Raw genomic sequence first — 18,744 nt, 5'->3', positions numbered from 1 at the left:
AAGTCCGGACATTTAAATTGACCTTTGACCTCATTCATATGCGGATATATGACGTGTACACATCGAACAGAACCGAACCGGTGAATATGGCAGACCAAAAAGGGAACAGCCCACCTCCTTTATTGTTATGTTCGACTAATGATAGTATAACACCTGGAATTTTTCGACCCGTGCCTGCAACAGCATCGTTATTTCCTACAGGTTAGTATTCCAAGATGTTTTATTTGGTGGATATTTCATACATTATGTTGTCCCCACTTTTTTATTTAGTCCCACTTGTTTATATTTTTGTCACATTGTTAATGTTAGTCAGAATCTATGATCATAGACATAGAAACAATCGATCTGCTGTTTCGATTCAAGACAACAAGACAACAAGACAGCGCCTTGTTGATCAAGCTGCTGCAAACAGTGACATAGCTCATTATTTTACCATGCTGCACTGCAACTAAAGGCTTGCAGTTCTCCAGGGAACGGAGGAATTCAACACAGAAGATCGAAGAAGAAGATAGAAGACAAAATTTTGGTAGGGAATAGGTGTTTGGGTTGTTTCTTTTATCTTTTTGAAAAGCAAGTCTCCTGCTGAGTATCGTAGAAGTAGAATCTAGAAGTATGTGCCCAAAATATCGGACACTTAAATTTGACCAAAACAAAAAATCAATCATTGTCATTGATTGAATCAAATAAAAATCATTTGTATTTTCATAAGTATGATGGGGTGACCATTATTTGCGCACATTTTAAAAATTGATTTTTTCAATCCAAAATTTCTCACAGTTTACACAAAAGTAATCAAAATCATAATACACCAAACAAACGGAAGGCAAGATTCCAAAGTCAAATTAGCATGAGCTTGAAGGAATTGAAAGTAGGCCAAGGGTTTCGCCGGTATCGCGATCTCAAAATTCCATGACGATCGACTAGTGCGGGCACGGCTGAAAAAGCGTCATAAAAAAGTGTAACCTTAATTTGCGCACAATCGTTTTGCACAGCTTTAGAAAATAAAATCAAACAGAAAAAGGTAAGATAGTTATATCTGATGGAGGTTAAAATGCCATAACATTTGACTTACTTATTTGGATACCTCTGCTTGCAAACTGGCGATTTCTTGATGCTTGTCGAGAAGTTTAGATTTTTTCGGAGCAGACGCAAAAGGTAACAAAATTTGCCAATGTTTTGCCAATATTTTCACAAATTGAGACCTTACCTTCAAGGAAATTACCATACTTTGTATTGTAATTTTGGATCGCTTTTTCTGTTGGCGATATCAGTTTTTCAATATATTAATTAGATATTGAAATATTCGACTGTGCGAAAAATTAGGTAACGCGCGAATTAAGGTCACACCACCATACAAATGTTGAATATTAATGTCATAAAAAAAAAGAAATGAAAAAAATATGGTAAACGGAAATTATTCGCTTACTACCAGAAGCTTGTTTTTTTGCCAAATATCGGACGCAGTTTCCAAGTTGTGCGCCGCGATCAATTTCGGCAATTTAAATCGCGCTCTATACATCAAAATAATTGCTTGATTGTTGAGAAAATTATTACTATCAATAATTTTGATATAGAAATCGTTAAGTAATAACTATTTTCTTTATTTTTCTTACGATAGATCAAATATATGCGATCTCGGCAGCAATATTTCTGGCGGAAATCACTTCCTTACGATATTTTTTTGGTCATTGATCTTTTGGTGTCCATAATTAGCAATTGTTGTTGTTGTTGTTCGTTGTGGGTCGTTTCCACACCCAAATGATCTCCTAGTCGGTATTCTCTCAGTGTGTTTGTCACAAGGTTGATGAGCTGCTAGGTACTATTTGCAAGGGTCATAAGAATCTTTCGAAGTCAAAATCACGGATTTTACCCCTGGATTTAACCCCTGGAATATTTTTTTTGAGCAGCAACCTGGATCTACTGTGTGTGCAGTTCAATAGCAGATATGTTCATGTATCTCATGCATGCAAGTCCCCCACCAGTGCGGGTCCCTGTAGTTGTGGGGAGGGAGTTAAAGTAATTTTCATCCGATATTTGGAACCGTCCGATGTTTGGGGGTTTTACTCTAACTAGTAGTGTGCGCTACATGTATGCTGAAAAAGTGTCATAATAGTATGATCTTCTTCTTCTTCTTCTCTATAAGTACAGGCCACCGTCTGGTGTATTGTCGTACTGTGATCGGGGGACCTAAAGCTACACAATTTTAATATTTGAACAAAGCTTTCATTAATTTGTTGCAAACATTCTAAAGATCATTAACCAAGAAGAAAATACAATTTTGTGACTTTGGATTCATAAACCAATTGATGTACCAGGCTATAGCCCCTCTATGATTGACCCAACATCTTAATTATTGACATGTGCTTAGTAAATTTATTGAAGCTATCCGAACCGACCTGTACAATGCAACTTAAAGGTCTGAAAGATGGCAGCTTATGCCTTAAGTTCAATGTTTAACAATGTAAGGTGGTTCATATGGGAAAGAAAAATCTTCATAATAATTGCATCATGAATGGAGAGGAGTTGAAGCCCAACAAAAGTGAAAAAGGCCTTGGAGTAATTATTGTTGGGAATTAAATTTACACCAGCATGTGTCAAATGTAGTGCAGAAAGCAAATCAAATTGTTGGAATGATTAAGATAACATTTCAGAAATTCAGAGAATATCAAGGGAAATGCTTTCCATTTTGTTCACCATACTTGTACAACCTCATCTTGAATATAGTAACATTCTGTGGCATTTGCGGTATAAATTGGACTGAGATAAAGTCGAAAGGGTTCAAGGTAGAGCAACAAATTGCAGAAACAATGACACGTCCCTTGAATATGAGTAACACTATGTACAACCAGCTGTGAAAAACTAAAAGATTTATGAAGTATCTTTCTTTGTATTGTCAGATGAAGACGGTGAAGCGGATAGCTTCTTGGGGCAGAATGATCCTCCAGATCTCCAAGTAGGGGCTCCACCCCCACTCTCAAACCAACAAGCCACACCCTCAACATTCTCCTACTTCCAGCAACAGCAGCAGACCTCGGGCCCTGCCCCATCAGACCCATTCGCAGGAATATCCTCACAGGGTCAGACATCCTTTGCCTCGCCCTTGCCCCAACCTGCCCCACTGACGGGTCCTGCAGCTGTGCCAACATATGCACCGACAAACCAGTTTGGGCCACCGCCTTCAGTGCAGGCCCCACCCCAGGCAGTGCCGTTCACATCAGCTCAGAATATACCCCCTCAGCCTCGTGGAGTACACTTTCAAGATGAGCCCCCTCCAGGTATGCCCTCATTTTTCCCCATCTATTCAATGAGCTTAGAACTGTATTTATATGCTTAAAGGAAATGTGGCCTCCTTTCGAAATCTGTCACCTCTCTTCCCTTGTATTAGCTCAATTTGTGTACAAAGACAATGGGAGTGATGTCACAAGGGGAGGGGAAGGACAAGGACATCACCAGCACTGACAAAATAAATGGCAGCGAATTGACGGGTGACTTACTTTGTGATAATGCCAAAAATTTGATTATTTGCGTCCTCTTGCATGAAAATTCTCTGTGCCATGTGTTGAATAGAGTAGAACCTTATGTGATGCTAAATGTACAAAGATAAGAATAATTGTCTTCATAAGCAATAGCCATTGTGGGCAGATTTCCTAGTGAATTTATGTTTCATTTCTTGACCTTTCTCAAATTATTGAATGAGATCAGTATTAAATAGGACTTTCTAAAGATGATTTTCTAAACTTGTAATAAACTTGTATTTTAAAAGGGATACCATTGAACTCATTTAATTTGCTCATACCACAACTTCCAACACTAACTATGTAAGTATTGTTAAAAACAATTTACCTTTAGCTATTCAAAAGTTTTTTTTTTAAATCTCCTTTTGTATGCACAAACATTGTAGAAATTATTGAACAACAATTTTTAAGTTTTACTGGATTCAATTTTCATGTAGAATTTCATTTTATCAATGAAATATTTTTTTTAATACACTTTTTCAAACACGCAGGCCCACCACCTCAAGTCACCAGCTATTCCCCTAGTGCTCCTCCTCCAACTGGTGTTCTTCCACCAAGTGCCACCCCTCCCTCTGGACAAGCTGGGGCAAGGTTTGGTATTAAAGGGTACCAACACAAGCCCATGGCATACCCAATAGATGGTGTGACTCCAGCAAGCGGGCCCTTACCCCCAGGCATTTTGGCGCCACCTCCAAAATTACAGCAGGTACGGGTTATTTCAAGAATTTGTTTACATGAAATTTTTACTTTTGAAAGTGTGTCATGGTGTTTTGTATTATTAGTAATTATGATTCAGTGTTTTGTTTGCTCGTTTTATTTCACTATTTATTCAAATCAACTTGTTGATGAACTTGGCCTTTGATAAATTATTTTCTAAAAAGGCTTTTCTTAATTTTATGTACAAGAAAATGTTACAGCAACCAACTGACTAAATGATGGTTAGAAATAATAATGATGATAAGAATCTAACTGAATTTATAAAGCGCTTTTTACCTGAGGATACAAAGCGCTGCTATTATCCTGGCTCTAGCCTGACTGCTAAGAAAGCATGGATGCTTGTTAAGAAGTAAACAGAGGTCCAACAGAATATTTAGTGCCCTTTCCAAGGGAGCTGGTAATGAAGATAAATGCCTAACCAAATGGCACAAGGATTATGAGACCACCAATCTACTGACTGAGCTACCATGCCTCCTCTTACATATTCCTTCCCAGTATGATGCAAGCAAACCACCTCCCACGTCAGCAGAGATCCAGCAGCAGACCCAATCCACCCTTGGAGGATCCCCTAGGTCCGGGGGTGCATACCAGACCATCCAACCCCATTGGTTCTACTGTAAGGAGATGGAGAAAAGAAACGTCTGGGTGCCGTTCAGCATCATTGATTCAATCAAACTGGAAGAGGCCATGCTTAGAGGTATGCATTCGAATGCTTGCTTCATGATCAAATTGCAGTCCAATTGGGAAAGCAATTGTAGTAGCATTTGATATGAACGTTCCAACTTGTAAAATCTTAATCAAAATTATGAATAGTGCCATGAATTGTCGTTCCAGGCTGTCGCCCCATATAGTAGTGAAGTCATTGCAATCTTGTCTTCAATGCGACTTGGGGCTTAATCATTTCATGTATGTAAACAAACATGCATTATATTGTTCAAGTCTTAAAAAAGGGTAAAAAATTACAAATTTTCAGAAATCCCGTACTCGTATAATTTGTTCTGCTTGCTTGATTTTCCTTGTACTTTCCAAATCAATGGAAGTTTGGGCGAAAAGTATGTAGGGTTGACTTGGTACATGATATAATATTTGAATTCTGGCAAAAATTATAACTTGCCTTAACAATGTATGTCTACAATATGTATTGTGACCAGCATCTTCACATTTCAACTAATTTGAACATTTAATCATAACTAGTATACTGTATTTATCATGTTCAAATCATTTGCCCATGTTCTTTTTATCCTCTAGCACAAACTTCATCGGAAAGCAACATAATCATCTCCACCAATGGAGGGCGCTATGACGTGAGTCTGTCGGAGCGATTACGGTTTGCCATCTACTGGGATGAGAAGCCTTCCCAGGTCAGGAGATGCACATGGTTCTATAAGAGCGACAGTGAGAACAGATTCATTCCGTATGAAGAACAGATGGCTAATATGCTAGAGGTAAGCATTTGATTTCATTGGCTACAGTCACACCAAGAAAACCAATTCCAAACACACCAATGGTATGCCATTGTAAATAATGTAATAGCTTTGGTTGATCTGGAGTTGTTTTCATCGGTGTGACAGGGCATTAGAGGTAAGGAAAAGTTTTGCAAAAAAATTGAAATAATCATTGTGAGCTATCAAATGATTTCCTTGATAAGTAGGAAGAATGTCATGAAATAGTCCAAGGCCAAAAAAAAAATAGTTCCAAATTATTTTCCTGTGAATTTATTTTCAGTTGTGGATCATTCATTTTATGTGATTTTTATTTTATTTTTGAATATTACAATAGTGTAGATATGTGTTTGATGGATATCATGGGATATGACTACCAAAGTAGAGGCATATGGCCTTCAGATGGACAGAAATGGGTCAATATTCACTCTTTATTTTGCATATAAATGATATTGATTTTGTATCAAAGAAAACTTCAAATAATTTCTGAATGCCCATCTAATTTCAGGAAGAATTCCGGACTGCAACACTTCAGAACCAATGGCACCGGAGACTGGAGCTCTCCGACGGTGAGACCATCATCATGCACAACGCCAACGTCATTGTCCACTTCCGACCCTCGGCCAGGCCGGACGAGTGGGGTGCATCGCCGGACACTCAGATGAGACCCAGGGTGGTCAAGAGAGGTGTTGATGATATCGACAGCATCCAACAAGGTCAGCTGTAACACCTCTTTAGGAGTTATGAAAGACACATTTCTTCCCAGAATAGTCTGTATGCTTCGCAATTTGTTCCCTTGATATGATGAGAAATTTCATAACTAAAATACACATTAAAGTACAGCAAATATGGTTGTTTTTTTGGAGGGGGATGAGGCAACATATATGTAATTGACTTTTTACAGATGTGTATCAATAAGGTATATTGTTTACATCAATTGGTAACTTTCGCCATGCAGCATGGTTTATAAGCACATTCCACAATGCCTACTTCACTTACTGAAATATTTTTATTTTAGCCTGGTAAAGAATAGTCCTCTGATGAAATATTCCCCACTTTATTTCATCCTTGCAATGAGTGATATTTAAAGCTGGTATGCATATTTCGGGTTAATTCTTCAATTATTCTATTTTCCTTGCAGGAGAGCCAAGTCAAGTGGACCATGTAGTCTTTGTTATCCATGGAATAGGACCAGTGTGTGATCTTAGATTTAGAACCATCACAGAATGCGGTAAGTCTCGAATCTGGGTCATATTTCATAAAGTCTTGTAATAATAACAACTGCACAATTTTTGTAATGAATTCACAACCAGCCAATCAGATTGAAGGATTTCAGTAGCTTTTAACAGTTATTGTAAATCTGTTATAACAAGTTTTATGAAACGGACCGTAGGGCCCCGTCTTACAAAGAGTTACAATTGATCCGATCATTCTCAAGTATATGGAAATTCATCAATGTCATAATTTTTCTTTAGGAAATTTGCTCAATGTCCTTTGAAAACAGAGAAGCATACTGAGTTGTCAAGAAAACAGTGAATGTATTGAATATTCATCGTTTCTAGAAAATGTTTTGAAACAAATGTGTAATTTTAGATGTTGACGTTGCTGGCTTTCCATAGTTGCGATTGATCTGATCAATCGCAACTCTTTGTAAGACGGGGCCCAGGTCTCAATTTAAAATGGATGCTGACATTTATACACTGGTAGTGCAGTTAGAAGGCGTTGGTCATTTTGTATGATTACCCATGTCACTTTCTCCAACGTTTTGTTTATCTGTTTGTTCATATTTATGTTTCTGGCATATGATGACTAACGTTACATTGTATATGTTTTTATTTGTGTTAACCTGTGCCTCATTCGTTGAGAACAGAGTGTATATGTTTTATTTCCTTTGTCTGTACATGTTCATGCGTATGATTTATGAATAAAGACTAACGGGGCATTGCAAGCAACTTGCAATCAATTGCAAATCTATTTTTGGTCCCCAAATCTATTATAAGTCTTGCAATTAATTGTGAATTCGCGATTGATTGCTAATCTACTCCATGAAACAAGGAGTGTAATCTGATTTGCTACAGTTAAAACTGATCTATCAATCGTAAAATTTGAACAGAATTTTTGCAATTGATTGCAAATATTTCCTTGCAACACCCCCTTGATGTTATTAGCATCAAAATAGAAAAATATAAAACTCCTTTCTCTCTATTTTTGTTTCTGTTTGATATAGTTGATGATTTCAGATCACTATCACTTGGTTTGATGAGCTCTCATTTTAAGTCAGCCCAGGAGGAGGGGAGAGCGGGGCGTGTTGAGTTCCTACCAGTGTACTGGTATGCAGCGCTCCATGGGGACGCGACAGGTGTCGACAGGCAAGTATTTTATTTTCAATATCATATGAATACACATCACCAGGAGCATTAGTAACAATTACATGCATGAGGTACCTTTGGAACGGTCCTTTCATGCATGAGACGTGCACTGTTTCAAAGGTAACAATAGCGTGTAATTATTCTAATGCCCAAGCAAAACGATGTGCATTATTTGTTTATAAGATGTGGATCGGCATCATTTGATAAACCATTCTCTTCTCAAAACCATGACCAATCAAAGCAACAAGTCATTAGTACCAGTCATTAGCAAAATTTCCTTTTAGGTAAAATAGATGACTGGTCATGTGATACTATTCAGCCAATCATCAGAGTAGGATCCATGTCACTATTTTATAATGTTATTTTATTGGCTTAAAGAAATACAAAATATGATTACAAATGAGACTTGAAATAAATTTAATTCATAATTTATTTTATTAATTCACCATACCTGTTTACTGTTTTGAAATTCCCCCAACCCTCTACGCATTGGACTCTCTTGAAATTATTCTATTGGCCTTTTTTAAAAATTCATTTGAAAATAGTGTAATGCTTTCAAACTTGACATTGCTTGAGCTATAAGTAAAGTGAAGGGGGGAAATGTGAAAAATTGAGGTTGTACATACTAAAAGGTATACCATTTTAAGCAAGTGCAGTTGCCCTATTGGGTAATTAAGCAACTTTATGACAATATCCCAATTTTATCATGTGGAAAATACTGTCACATCTATTGTCATCCACAGTTTGCTTTAAAGACCGCAATTATGGGCATCAATTTTGTTGTAATGGCAATTGCTTTTACGCTTTATCTGTAATGTAGTAGATACATTCAGGAAAATATATTTTTGCTGTTTTGTGTGTGCGTCATCAATTTTCCATTATCATAATTTGTTTGTCAAAATGAGAAATAGGATTTGAATACTTGCCTAATGCCAGCATTATTTTGAAAACGTGATTGAATTTTGGCCTTCAAGACATCATGTTGTAAATTTTTTTTTGGTCTTTTTCCGAACAGGCGGCTAAAGCGCATCACTCTTCCGAGCATCAACCGTTTACGAAACTTCACCAACGAGACACTCTTAGACATTCTTTTCTATACCAGTCCTATATATGCCCAGCAGATTGCTGAGGTGGTGTGCTCCGAGATCAATAAATTGTATGCCAAATTCCAAGAGAGAAACCCTGATTTCTGTGGCCAGGTCTCCCTTATTGGACATAGTTTAGGTGAGTTAGTACAATACCTTAAAATTGTCATGTATAAAAATATGTATTGTAGCACCCCCAGTTTTGTGCAATGTGGAAAACAGAAAGAAATCATGGATAACAGGACAAGAACACAAAATTTCACTTAAAATGCTATTACTATTCATCATCATCGTCATCATCATCATCATTACCACCATCATCATTGTCATCATCATCATTATTATCGTTATCATTATTATTGTTATTAATTTTTTTCAGGTTCCCTCATCGCTTTCGACCTCCTCAAGCACCAGAAGGACGGTGAGGAGGTGGAGTCGGAAGAGAACCTCATCAAGTCTGAGATCTTCGCTGACAAACCCCCGACTCCTGAGTCCTCTGCGGAGTCCCTGACACCGTCCAGCAGCAGTGCGTCCCTCCTCAGCGGGGCCACGCTGGACGAAGGTCCCGCAGTCATCACCCTCGAGGAATCCCTGGAATCTATGGGGCTTCTGGACCTGCTACCCAAGTTTGAGGAGGAAAGGATCGACATGGAAAGTCTGGTATGAACCATTTTATTTATCTTTTGATGATGGTAATAGTGATGAAAATTTGATGATAATAATGATAATTAACCTTTTTTATGTAGGGCATATCACATAATATGACTATGTCTCGATGGGCTTCTGAAAGAAAAAGAAGAGAAGAAAATGTGTTGCCGAGTGTAATTTTGAATATAATCTGCTAACTTTGCTAAATTGTAGTCTTGAAGGAATGATGTTGCTTGCCATGCATGAAACGATTCAGACTCTGACTGATGTAGGAAAAAAATGCATGTTCAAATCTGCAGTTTTTCCCACTATACATGTATTGCTACCTTGTGGAATTCAGGAAAATTTTACAGCTTTTTAGCCAGAATGTGGTCTTCCTAATTTCTTGGTGCTAAGTAAACTAAATTGGAGTGATGAACAATAATAAATTGATTTTAATTCTGTTCATAAGTGTCTGTGTTGCACTGGCACAGTTAGAATTTTTCTTTTAAATCTGATATTTTGATAATTAAATGCAGGTTTAACTCTAAACTAACCAAAATTTAGTTCTCATTTCTATAGACTGCTAGGTTTCATCTTATTTTTTTTTCTTCTTTTTTTAAAATATTCTTGAAATAGGTGATGTAGCCAGGAATTAATTTAAATTTGTTGTATATCCATGCTATTTTTTTAAATTCATTTGATAGGAAGAACTGATTTTTCCTTAGAATTTGATAAATAAGACCTCTTTTCAATATCGATAATACTGTATAGCACTGATGTAATAAGCATTTGCACTGCACTGAAATTACCATAGCATTCCTCTTCTTTATCTTATCATTAATACTAGCTTATGTGCAGTGATTCAGATCTAAAAGAGATGGGAATTCCCCTTGGTCCCAGGAAGAAGCTTGGGGGCTTCCTTCGAGATCAAGCAGCAAAAGAGGTAAATTTTCATGAAAACATCACAGATATGATTTAAAACTGAACATTAAATGTAATATCCAGTAAAATAAAGGATTGTAGGATACTAATTCTCTGTAAATTATGATTTTGTTGTCTATAAATGACAATTATTTTATCTTCAAAAGATTATATTCATTGATTTATCATTAGTCTCAAACGCTGTAAGTGATATTTAAAGGCCATTGTATTATATTTTTAATGGATAATTTTAAAGAAATCTTAATTTTTTTGTATTTTATTACATTTTAGTGTGCCTTACAACATGATGTGCTAATAGTGACATACAATGCCTTCGAAACTTGGCCTAGATAGTAATTAACATGTAATTTGCTTGATTGTAACATGTAATGAGCATTATAACCTGACTGAAATAACTAACCCAAATTATGATGTGAACTACAATTTCCTTAATCAAGCTAGCCAGCTTAATCTTAATACGGTAATACCTTTGGGGTTGTTCAGAGAGGCTTTCAGCCCCCCTCTGCATTTTTCATGATAAACCAATAACATCAAAATCTTGCACCATAATGACTTTAGAAAAAAATTTGTAACTTTTGAGACCAAGTTTGTGACCTAGGTATGTGGTTTAGAAATTATTTTTTTTGTATGTGCATGTCCAAAAATTATATTTCTAGCCAAAAGTCATAAATGTATCATTGTTTTTACTTTGTTGCTGATGAGACTCAATTAATTCCATGATTTTCTTGATCGGAAAAGTGTTGGTCATGATATATGAAAAAACAATTTAAAAATGTATAAGTTGTTACAATTTATGTATAAGAGTGAAATACACAAGAAAAAATATTCTGATTGCAAATTTCTTTTATTATTATTATTATTATTTGTTTGGCATCACCTGTGACCGGGAGTCAAAAAGCGAACTGAGTCACTGTGACCCACAGGTCTTTCCTCCAGATTTAACTGATTGTCAGATTCTTTAAAGTACACTCGATCAGAATCAACTAGAGAGTCTTTAAATGATGAACACAAGAGGGCTTCACTTTATGTCTGAGATGACAGCACCACAGTTATTGTCATTTTGTGTTTGGCATTTCAGGCAAAGCGAAAGGAATCCCTGATGCAACAAGAACAGGCCAAGGCTGAACAGAAAGCTGTGGAGGAGGAGAGGCGGAAACAGGAAGAGTTGGCGGTTTCAACGGCAGTACAACCCTCCTCCAGGAATGCTCTTCATGCTGCAATGTCTGTTCATGTTGACTATGAACCAGGGCTAGAGGGTAGGTACTGTTCTTTGGAATGTCTTGTGTACCACAGCCTTTATCAAACACACTGCATATACATCTGCAAAGTTCTTAGGACGTTGTTCTGTTGTATTACATGTTGTGTTAAATAAGAATTTTCTTGTTGGTGGTGGTGTTATTTTTTAAATTTATACATTATATTTTTGTATTCCTAAGTGCTCGTAAAATGAATCCTACTAAAATGAAAATAAAACTACTGAATTTGACAATCTGACTGACTTGTTAATTCAAAGACATAAAGAAATATAATTTTCATGAAACACAGGGTAATAACTTGAACTTCCAATATTAGATCTTAGGTTTTTGTCAAGGAAAAAAATATGGCTAACCAGTCAATAATAGAAAAATTGAAATAGATTGTTATGCAATAACAGGTAATTTATTTGTAGTGGGTGTTTTATAAACCTGTTTGCGTTAAAATAATGTATGATTTTATGTTTGAATCGTGTGACCTTTTCTTGTGCTAAATGATATAACAACATTTGTCCTGTTCTGATTAACATAGTAAATTTTCTGTAACACTAATAACATTTTGACAAACTGTTAATTTTGCATTAAGGTAGTTGTTAACAAGAAGAATTTCAGTGTGCAAAGATTAGATTTCAACTGATGGAATCAAAATGAGGTATGATCTGATTTAGCACACAAGAACGGGCCACGAGTCGTGTATAAAGCTTTATAAAGCATCATCCTGGAATATTATAATTCATTTCGCCATACAGGTGTTGGGCAACCATTTGTAAACTATCCTCAGCTAGACTTCAATCCAGCCTGTTTCTTTGCCTTGGGTTCTCCGATCGGTATGTTCCTCACGATAAGAGGTGTAGGTAGGGTGGGCGAGAACTATCGACTGCCGACCTGCCCTTTCATGTTCAACGTGTTCCACCCTGTAAGTAGTAGTATTACTCAATTCTCACCCATCTTTATTTTTAATCCTTTTATTCAAGTATCGAGTAGAAAAATTGTACAAGTAATGTAATAGTACAATAGCCTTGTATTGGGAAAAAATTCTTTTTGTTTAAAGTAAATTCCAACCTGGGCTCTGTGTCAAAAGGTCAATAAACAATCATTCATAAGCACAATTCAATGAATTCGAGTTTAGAATCACATATTTATGCTATAGATGTGCATCTATTAAGGTCATAGGTGTCAAAACTAAAGTGCTTATTCTTATATCCAGAAATGTACATGTACATTAGAAACATTTGGAAGTTATGTTATCTTGTAAGAAAACTTAGTGAATTTTGCTGTCAGTATATCAAAAACAATTTCAGATTAAGGTTTCAGACCCTGTATTTCAAAATACATGCCGTATCATGATGCAAATGAATAATAATACCCAATCTTTATTTATTTATTGTTGTTGTTGTTAGTTTGACCCTGTGGCATACCGTATAGAGCCCCTGATTCATCCAACCTTAGCAGATATCAAACCTGTTCTAATGCCTCATCATAAGGGAAGAAAACGACTTCATCTTGGTGAGTAAATAAATACTTTTTTCTTTTGATCTGGGTACCGTAAAACAAAATTTTGGGATTGATTGCATGATCGATTCTACGGTTTGAGTATACATTTGGGTTTTTGCAATCAACTGTAAAAGTGGTTCTGTGATCATAGCTTCATTGCATGACCAGTACACAACTTTTATATGATATAAGCATTTGATGAAAAAAAAAGTTTTTGCACTCCTCTGAGATAATCATGATCTCAGCATGTCCATCGATGTCCATGTTAATTACACATTCCTGCTTGTTTACAAATTCATGGCAATGAATTCCTCTGGTGTTGGTTTCATGTACATTTCTTCCTGCCTGTAATGTACAATAGTCAATTTCAGTTCCTGTCCACCTGTTAAGCGTCGGTTTCACTCTGGAATTTCCTGTGTAATGTACATCATGTCAAGCAATATCCAAATGCACCTGTGAAATTATGTGACCTACCCCCCCCCTCCTTCCTCTCTCACTCTCTCTAACCAGTTTAAACCAGTTCAGGCATAATGACCTCGTGAACGAAACGAAGAAGGAAGGGAGATGCAACGTATCATTCAAAATCTTAATGTATTTTTGATTTATATTGAATTAAATAAAATAATGATATTGCTGAAGTTCATTAATGCACAATCTGTGTAGAATAGATTGTCTATTTCTTGTAAGAAATTTTGAAGAATAAGGTATTTCTCGAAGCAGTTTCCAAAGCTGAAAGCCCTGATATAATGCCCATTTTTCTCTCTCTCGTTTATGATTTATTTTCCACTTAATCATCCTTAAATTATTATTACATTACTGTTATCCATGTTTTCATAAACAGAGCTCAGAGAAAGCCTCTCCCACTTTGGGTCCGATCTCAAGCGCAGTCTTATTGAGTCAATGAAAAAGACATGGAACACCCTACATCAATTTGCCCTTGCCCATCGGACAGAAGAGGAACAGGAAGAAACGGATCCCAACACTGTCACGGATGAGCAGATGGAAGCGGTTGCCGAGCAACTGAGTAAACAGCAGCTAGCCAATCAGCAAACTGAAGCAGACGGGCAGTCAAGAGAGCAAGGTAGTTTCAAGTCAAATGTCCAAAAAAAAATATATTTCAGGGGAGAATTATATACATGCTTTCTGTTGGATGATCCACTTTTTTAAAGTAATGATTATGATAATAATAATATTCTTAATAGTCAATTATATATTGCTTAAAACAATTGTTTCAAAGTGTTTTTATATAACCTTAGCAAAGAAATTTTCAATTTTCTTTTGATTATACTGATTTCAGTTATCCAGGAAAGTATGTGACCCTGAAAGTGCTTCTCGGCCTATTAAAATCATGGAAATTGTTAGAGAATGACATCTTGTAACTGATGCCAACCTTTATGAAACAGTGCCCTGAAAGAAAACTTTTACAATAACGATGATTATATTCCGCTATTGATTAGTGCTTATTAGATCAGAATTTCTCTAGTTTCTTTACAGTTGTAATATTGCAAAACTATAATTGATTTTTTTAAAACAGCATTTGTATTTGGTCTTTTTTTTTTACAGAAGAGAACCTAAGACTTGGTCAGTTGAACGGAGGGAAGCGAATTGATTATGTCTTACAGGAAGCACCCCTAGAAAGCTTCAATGAATATCTCTTTGCTATGAGCAGTCACGCGTGTTATTGGTAAGAAGTTACTTTTTAGATTATCTGACATCTTAAGGCAACATTTTAATCTTATCTCCTCTATCTCTCTTCCCTCCTTTTCTCTTCTCTCTTCCTTTCTCTTCTTTATTTTCTGTTCTTTTTTCTTTTCTTTTGATTTTCTGTTCTCTTCCCCTTCTCACTCTTCTTTTCTCCTCTATTTTTTCTTCTCTTCTTTTCCTTCTCTTTTCTTTAAATTTTGATACATTTTTTCCTCTTTACTCTTTTTAACTGTGTTGATTTTTCTTTTAAATTTTATTTTTTCCCTTTCATTTCTCTTTCCCTTTTTCCCCCTCTTTATATCCCTTCTTCTCTTATCTTTTCCATCCCTTTCCTCTCCTCCTCTCACCTCCCTATCTTAAAAATTGTTTTTTTTTTTGATAGAACTTGTTTAAATCTTTGACTTTGATTTATTCCTATTTTCCTCATTTGTGCAGGGAGTCCGAGGACACAGTATTAATGGTGCTAAAGGAAGTCTATGGAGTCTTAGGAATCTACCCTCAACTATCAGCACCAAGATCAGATTCAACACCTAGTACCCCTCTCAGATACTAGTCTTGTCTCATGGAGCATTGCTAGAATCTTGCAATCAATTCCAAGTCAATTTGGGGTCTGAAAATCATTCACAACTCTTCAAGTTAATTGCAAATAAAATTGCAAATTTGCACTCAATTGCTGGTCTGCTTTTTAAAAGGAAAAGTTCAAATTGATTTGCTCTTTTTTGATTTGATCTATCAGTTGTAAATTGGCAACATAATTTTTTTTGCAATTGATTGCAAGTATTTTATTTCAACGCCCCCATGAGACTGGGTTAGATTGGTATGAAGCAATGTAGACATTTTCAAGTCCATGGACCCAGTTGCATTGAATTTTACTTCTAATAGTAACTGCCATAAATGAACCAACATGTTAATAAGGGTCAAGGTTTCCATTGCAGTTATCATCAATGGCAAAGTTACCATCGATTGCAGGCTTCATGCAACAGGGTGCTATTTGTGGCCCTATTTTGGAATAAACTGTCGATATAGATGTTGATTTAATCCTGTTCTGTCTTTGTTCCATGAAATGTGTCATCTCTTTGGTATGGGCCCAAACATAAAATTCAGGCCATCCTATTTCACATGTATGTTTTGATCACTTAAGAATCCAACCTTATACGCTTCAAAGGCCTCTTGATTTTGTTGTGTTAGATTCATGGACGTAGGTTGTTGTTTAATAATTTATCTTTACTTCAAAACTCAAGGCCTAATTCACCTACATGTACAGTAATGCCACATACATGTATCTGTCATATATTTCCTAAACTCTCATTGATATTTGTTATGACATCTGTTTTATAAGGTTAGGATCCTGCCTGATTGTTAATGACTACGGATAAGACATGGTATTTCAGTCTCCTCTAATTTGCAATATCAAAACCTGTTTAGGTTACAGCTTGGAAGTTTTGAGGTGCCATGTGTCTAGAAAAATTATATATAAAATTTGAGATGCCATGAATTCATAAAATGTTTTCATTTTAAGATATAAGATTTCCAACTCAAGGTATGCAATGTCCAAAATTGTTAAGAAATGAACAGGATTGTTATGTATTATGCCCTCATTATATTCATGAACCATTGAATAATGATTGTTAAAAGGAGGAGATAGGGGATTCATAAAAAGACATTTATTCAAACTAAACATTGTTTTGAAAACGCCATATATTTATGCATTAGAAGTAAAATTGTAGGTTGATATTAATTCAACCAGATATTCTCAGCAGTGTTCCCTGCAATAATTCACTGTATAGTTTATAGTTTAGTGTATGCCAAAACTACTTTTTAAATGTTAATCTTTATGGATATTTGTCATGTCCTTGAAAGCAAAAAAAAGTTAAAGAACATTTCCAAAAATTATATAAAGGTACTCTATGGAGGGTACGTACAAAGTAGAACAGTAAATTATACTATAACATTTATTTATTTGCATGTTATAATATTGTGTCAAAAACCTGGATGTATGATGTGAACATTCAAAGAAATTTGTCCATTGTTGAATTGGGTCATCGGGGGGGGGGGGGGGGGGGGGGAGGGTGGTGCAGCTTTATTTTTATTTTTTTTCTGAACACATGCACACATTGGTACCAATAATGCCTGTGGCATTCCATTCATTTTGATATAGGCTTAAAGTGCACTATCGATTGAATGCTTTGCTTAAGGGTATAGGTGTCGTGGCAGGGGGTTGAACCGCAGATTTTCATGCATCTAGTCAGGCACCCGAGACCACTCTGCCAAAGTAACTTCAAATGAAGTTGCAGGATGTCCTGAAAAAAAACATGCTCTTTTGCTATGGTTCTTGTTTAATTCAAGTTAGTCCAGGATGGGGGGGGGGGGTAAATTAATTAACCAATTGTTCATTGCCCTATTTTCTTTGCATAGCATCTATGTTAAACATTGTATGTAGATATATATTATATTTATTCTCTTGGACAATTATTTAGTTGCCAATAGATTTTTTTTCATTGTGATCTTTATTTCAATCGTTACATTTAGCAACTTCTCTGCATTGATATGCATAAGTACTACATATCTTTAAATTTAAAGTAATGCCAGAATCTGTGCTTATCGTAGTTTGACCGACACTGCTAAAATTCATATACATGCATGGCATTATGCAAATTCATGATTTCCTCGGATACTCCCAGGCATAACTGAGGTTAATACTTGCTGAAAACATATTTTTAAACTTCTGGAGCTGAAAGAATGTCAAAATTCCATAATTTTAAACATCAAAGAAAGTATAGTATACCCATTAGTTGTATACTGTGATGTGTCAATATTTCATGTACATGAATACAGTGGAGTTCACTTTCAAAGAAGTGTTATTAGAAACTCTTATGTGTTCTTGTAGGTTATATACTATTCCATCACTTGAATGCTGTTTGTTTTCACTCTTCATAAACCATAGTATTATCATAACAGATTCAAAGTTTTGACTCTGATGGATTTTGTTACTAGGTTCCATATATGTCATGTTATTCTCCTTTTATTTTCACATGGGTTGCTCACTATTGCCCATATTGCCATATTTTACTTTCTAAAGCCTTGTTCAAATGATATTGTGTAACTCAATTGTTGTGGTTATGATGAAATAATTCTCAGAAGTATATATACTGTAATAAGAACAAGAGATTATTCTTGTATTTACTGCTATTACATGAAATGCACAAACCTTTTTAAATAATGGAGGGTGCATGAAGGAACAATTTGGTTGTTCAGATATATGTTAATTGTTGAAAGAAATTTAAACTGTGATACAGGGATCAATATAAATATGAATCCTTGATCATATTTACTGTTCTAATTGTTGATTCAGAGAATGCAGCTATTAAAGAATACATATTAAAATCTAATGCTAAAAGTTCATTTTTGCTTTGTGGTGTCTGGATTTATTGTTGAGATGTACACCCTCCTCTCTCCCTGCTCCACCCCACAATAAGGTTATGCTCTTTATAACACATGTCTAAACACATAGGAGTAATACCGAAAATTTGTTTACAAATTCTAATTTCCTCCTATTAAAGCCTCTGGCCCTTATTCTGAACTCTGGATTAAAT

The 18,744-nt window shown here is 35.7% G+C and overlaps 1 protein-coding gene across 1 annotated transcript; it reads left to right on the top strand.

Annotated features, from left to right (window-relative positions):
• The first annotated feature begins 49 nt into the window (after positions 1-49).
• LOC129273656 (phospholipase DDHD2-like) lies at positions 50-18,553 on the top strand. Its single transcript, XM_064107366.1, has 17 exons — positions 50-201; positions 2,898-3,275; positions 4,007-4,221; positions 4,728-4,929; positions 5,481-5,677; positions 6,183-6,390; positions 6,816-6,905; positions 7,902-8,043; positions 9,059-9,267; positions 9,508-9,788; positions 10,606-10,701; positions 11,779-11,956; positions 12,703-12,869; positions 13,354-13,459; positions 14,289-14,528; positions 15,011-15,131; positions 15,587-18,553. The coding sequence occupies exons 1-17, from the start codon at positions 87-89 to the stop codon at positions 15,702-15,704; spliced, it is 3,063 nt and encodes a 1,020-aa protein (XP_063963436.1). The 5' UTR covers positions 50-86; the 3' UTR covers positions 15,705-18,553.
• The last annotated feature ends 191 nt before the right edge of the window (positions 18,554-18,744 follow it).

Source organism: Lytechinus pictus, chromosome 12 (genome assembly GCF_037042905.1).
Source record: "Lytechinus pictus isolate F3 Inbred chromosome 12, Lp3.0, whole genome shotgun sequence".
In the NCBI taxonomy this organism is placed as follows: domain Eukaryota; kingdom Metazoa; phylum Echinodermata; class Echinoidea; order Temnopleuroida; family Toxopneustidae; genus Lytechinus; species Lytechinus pictus.
Note: the sequence above shows the minus strand (reverse complement) of the source record. Positions and strands in the feature narration are given on the sequence as shown.

Bases quoted from the DNA above. Each gene is read 5' to 3' on its own strand.
- LOC129273656 (XM_064107366.1), top strand. From the start codon at position 87: ATGGCAGACCAAAAAGGGAACAGCCCACCTCCTTTATTGTTATGTTCG. The intron at 6,391-6,815 runs GTCAGCTGTAAC...TTTTCCTTGCAG, and splicing joins TATCGACAGCATCCAACAAG to GAGAGCCAAGTCAAGTGGAC. The intron at 13,460-14,288 runs GTGAGTAAATAA...TTTCATAAACAG, and splicing joins AAGAAAACGACTTCATCTTG to AGCTCAGAGAAAGCCTCTCC.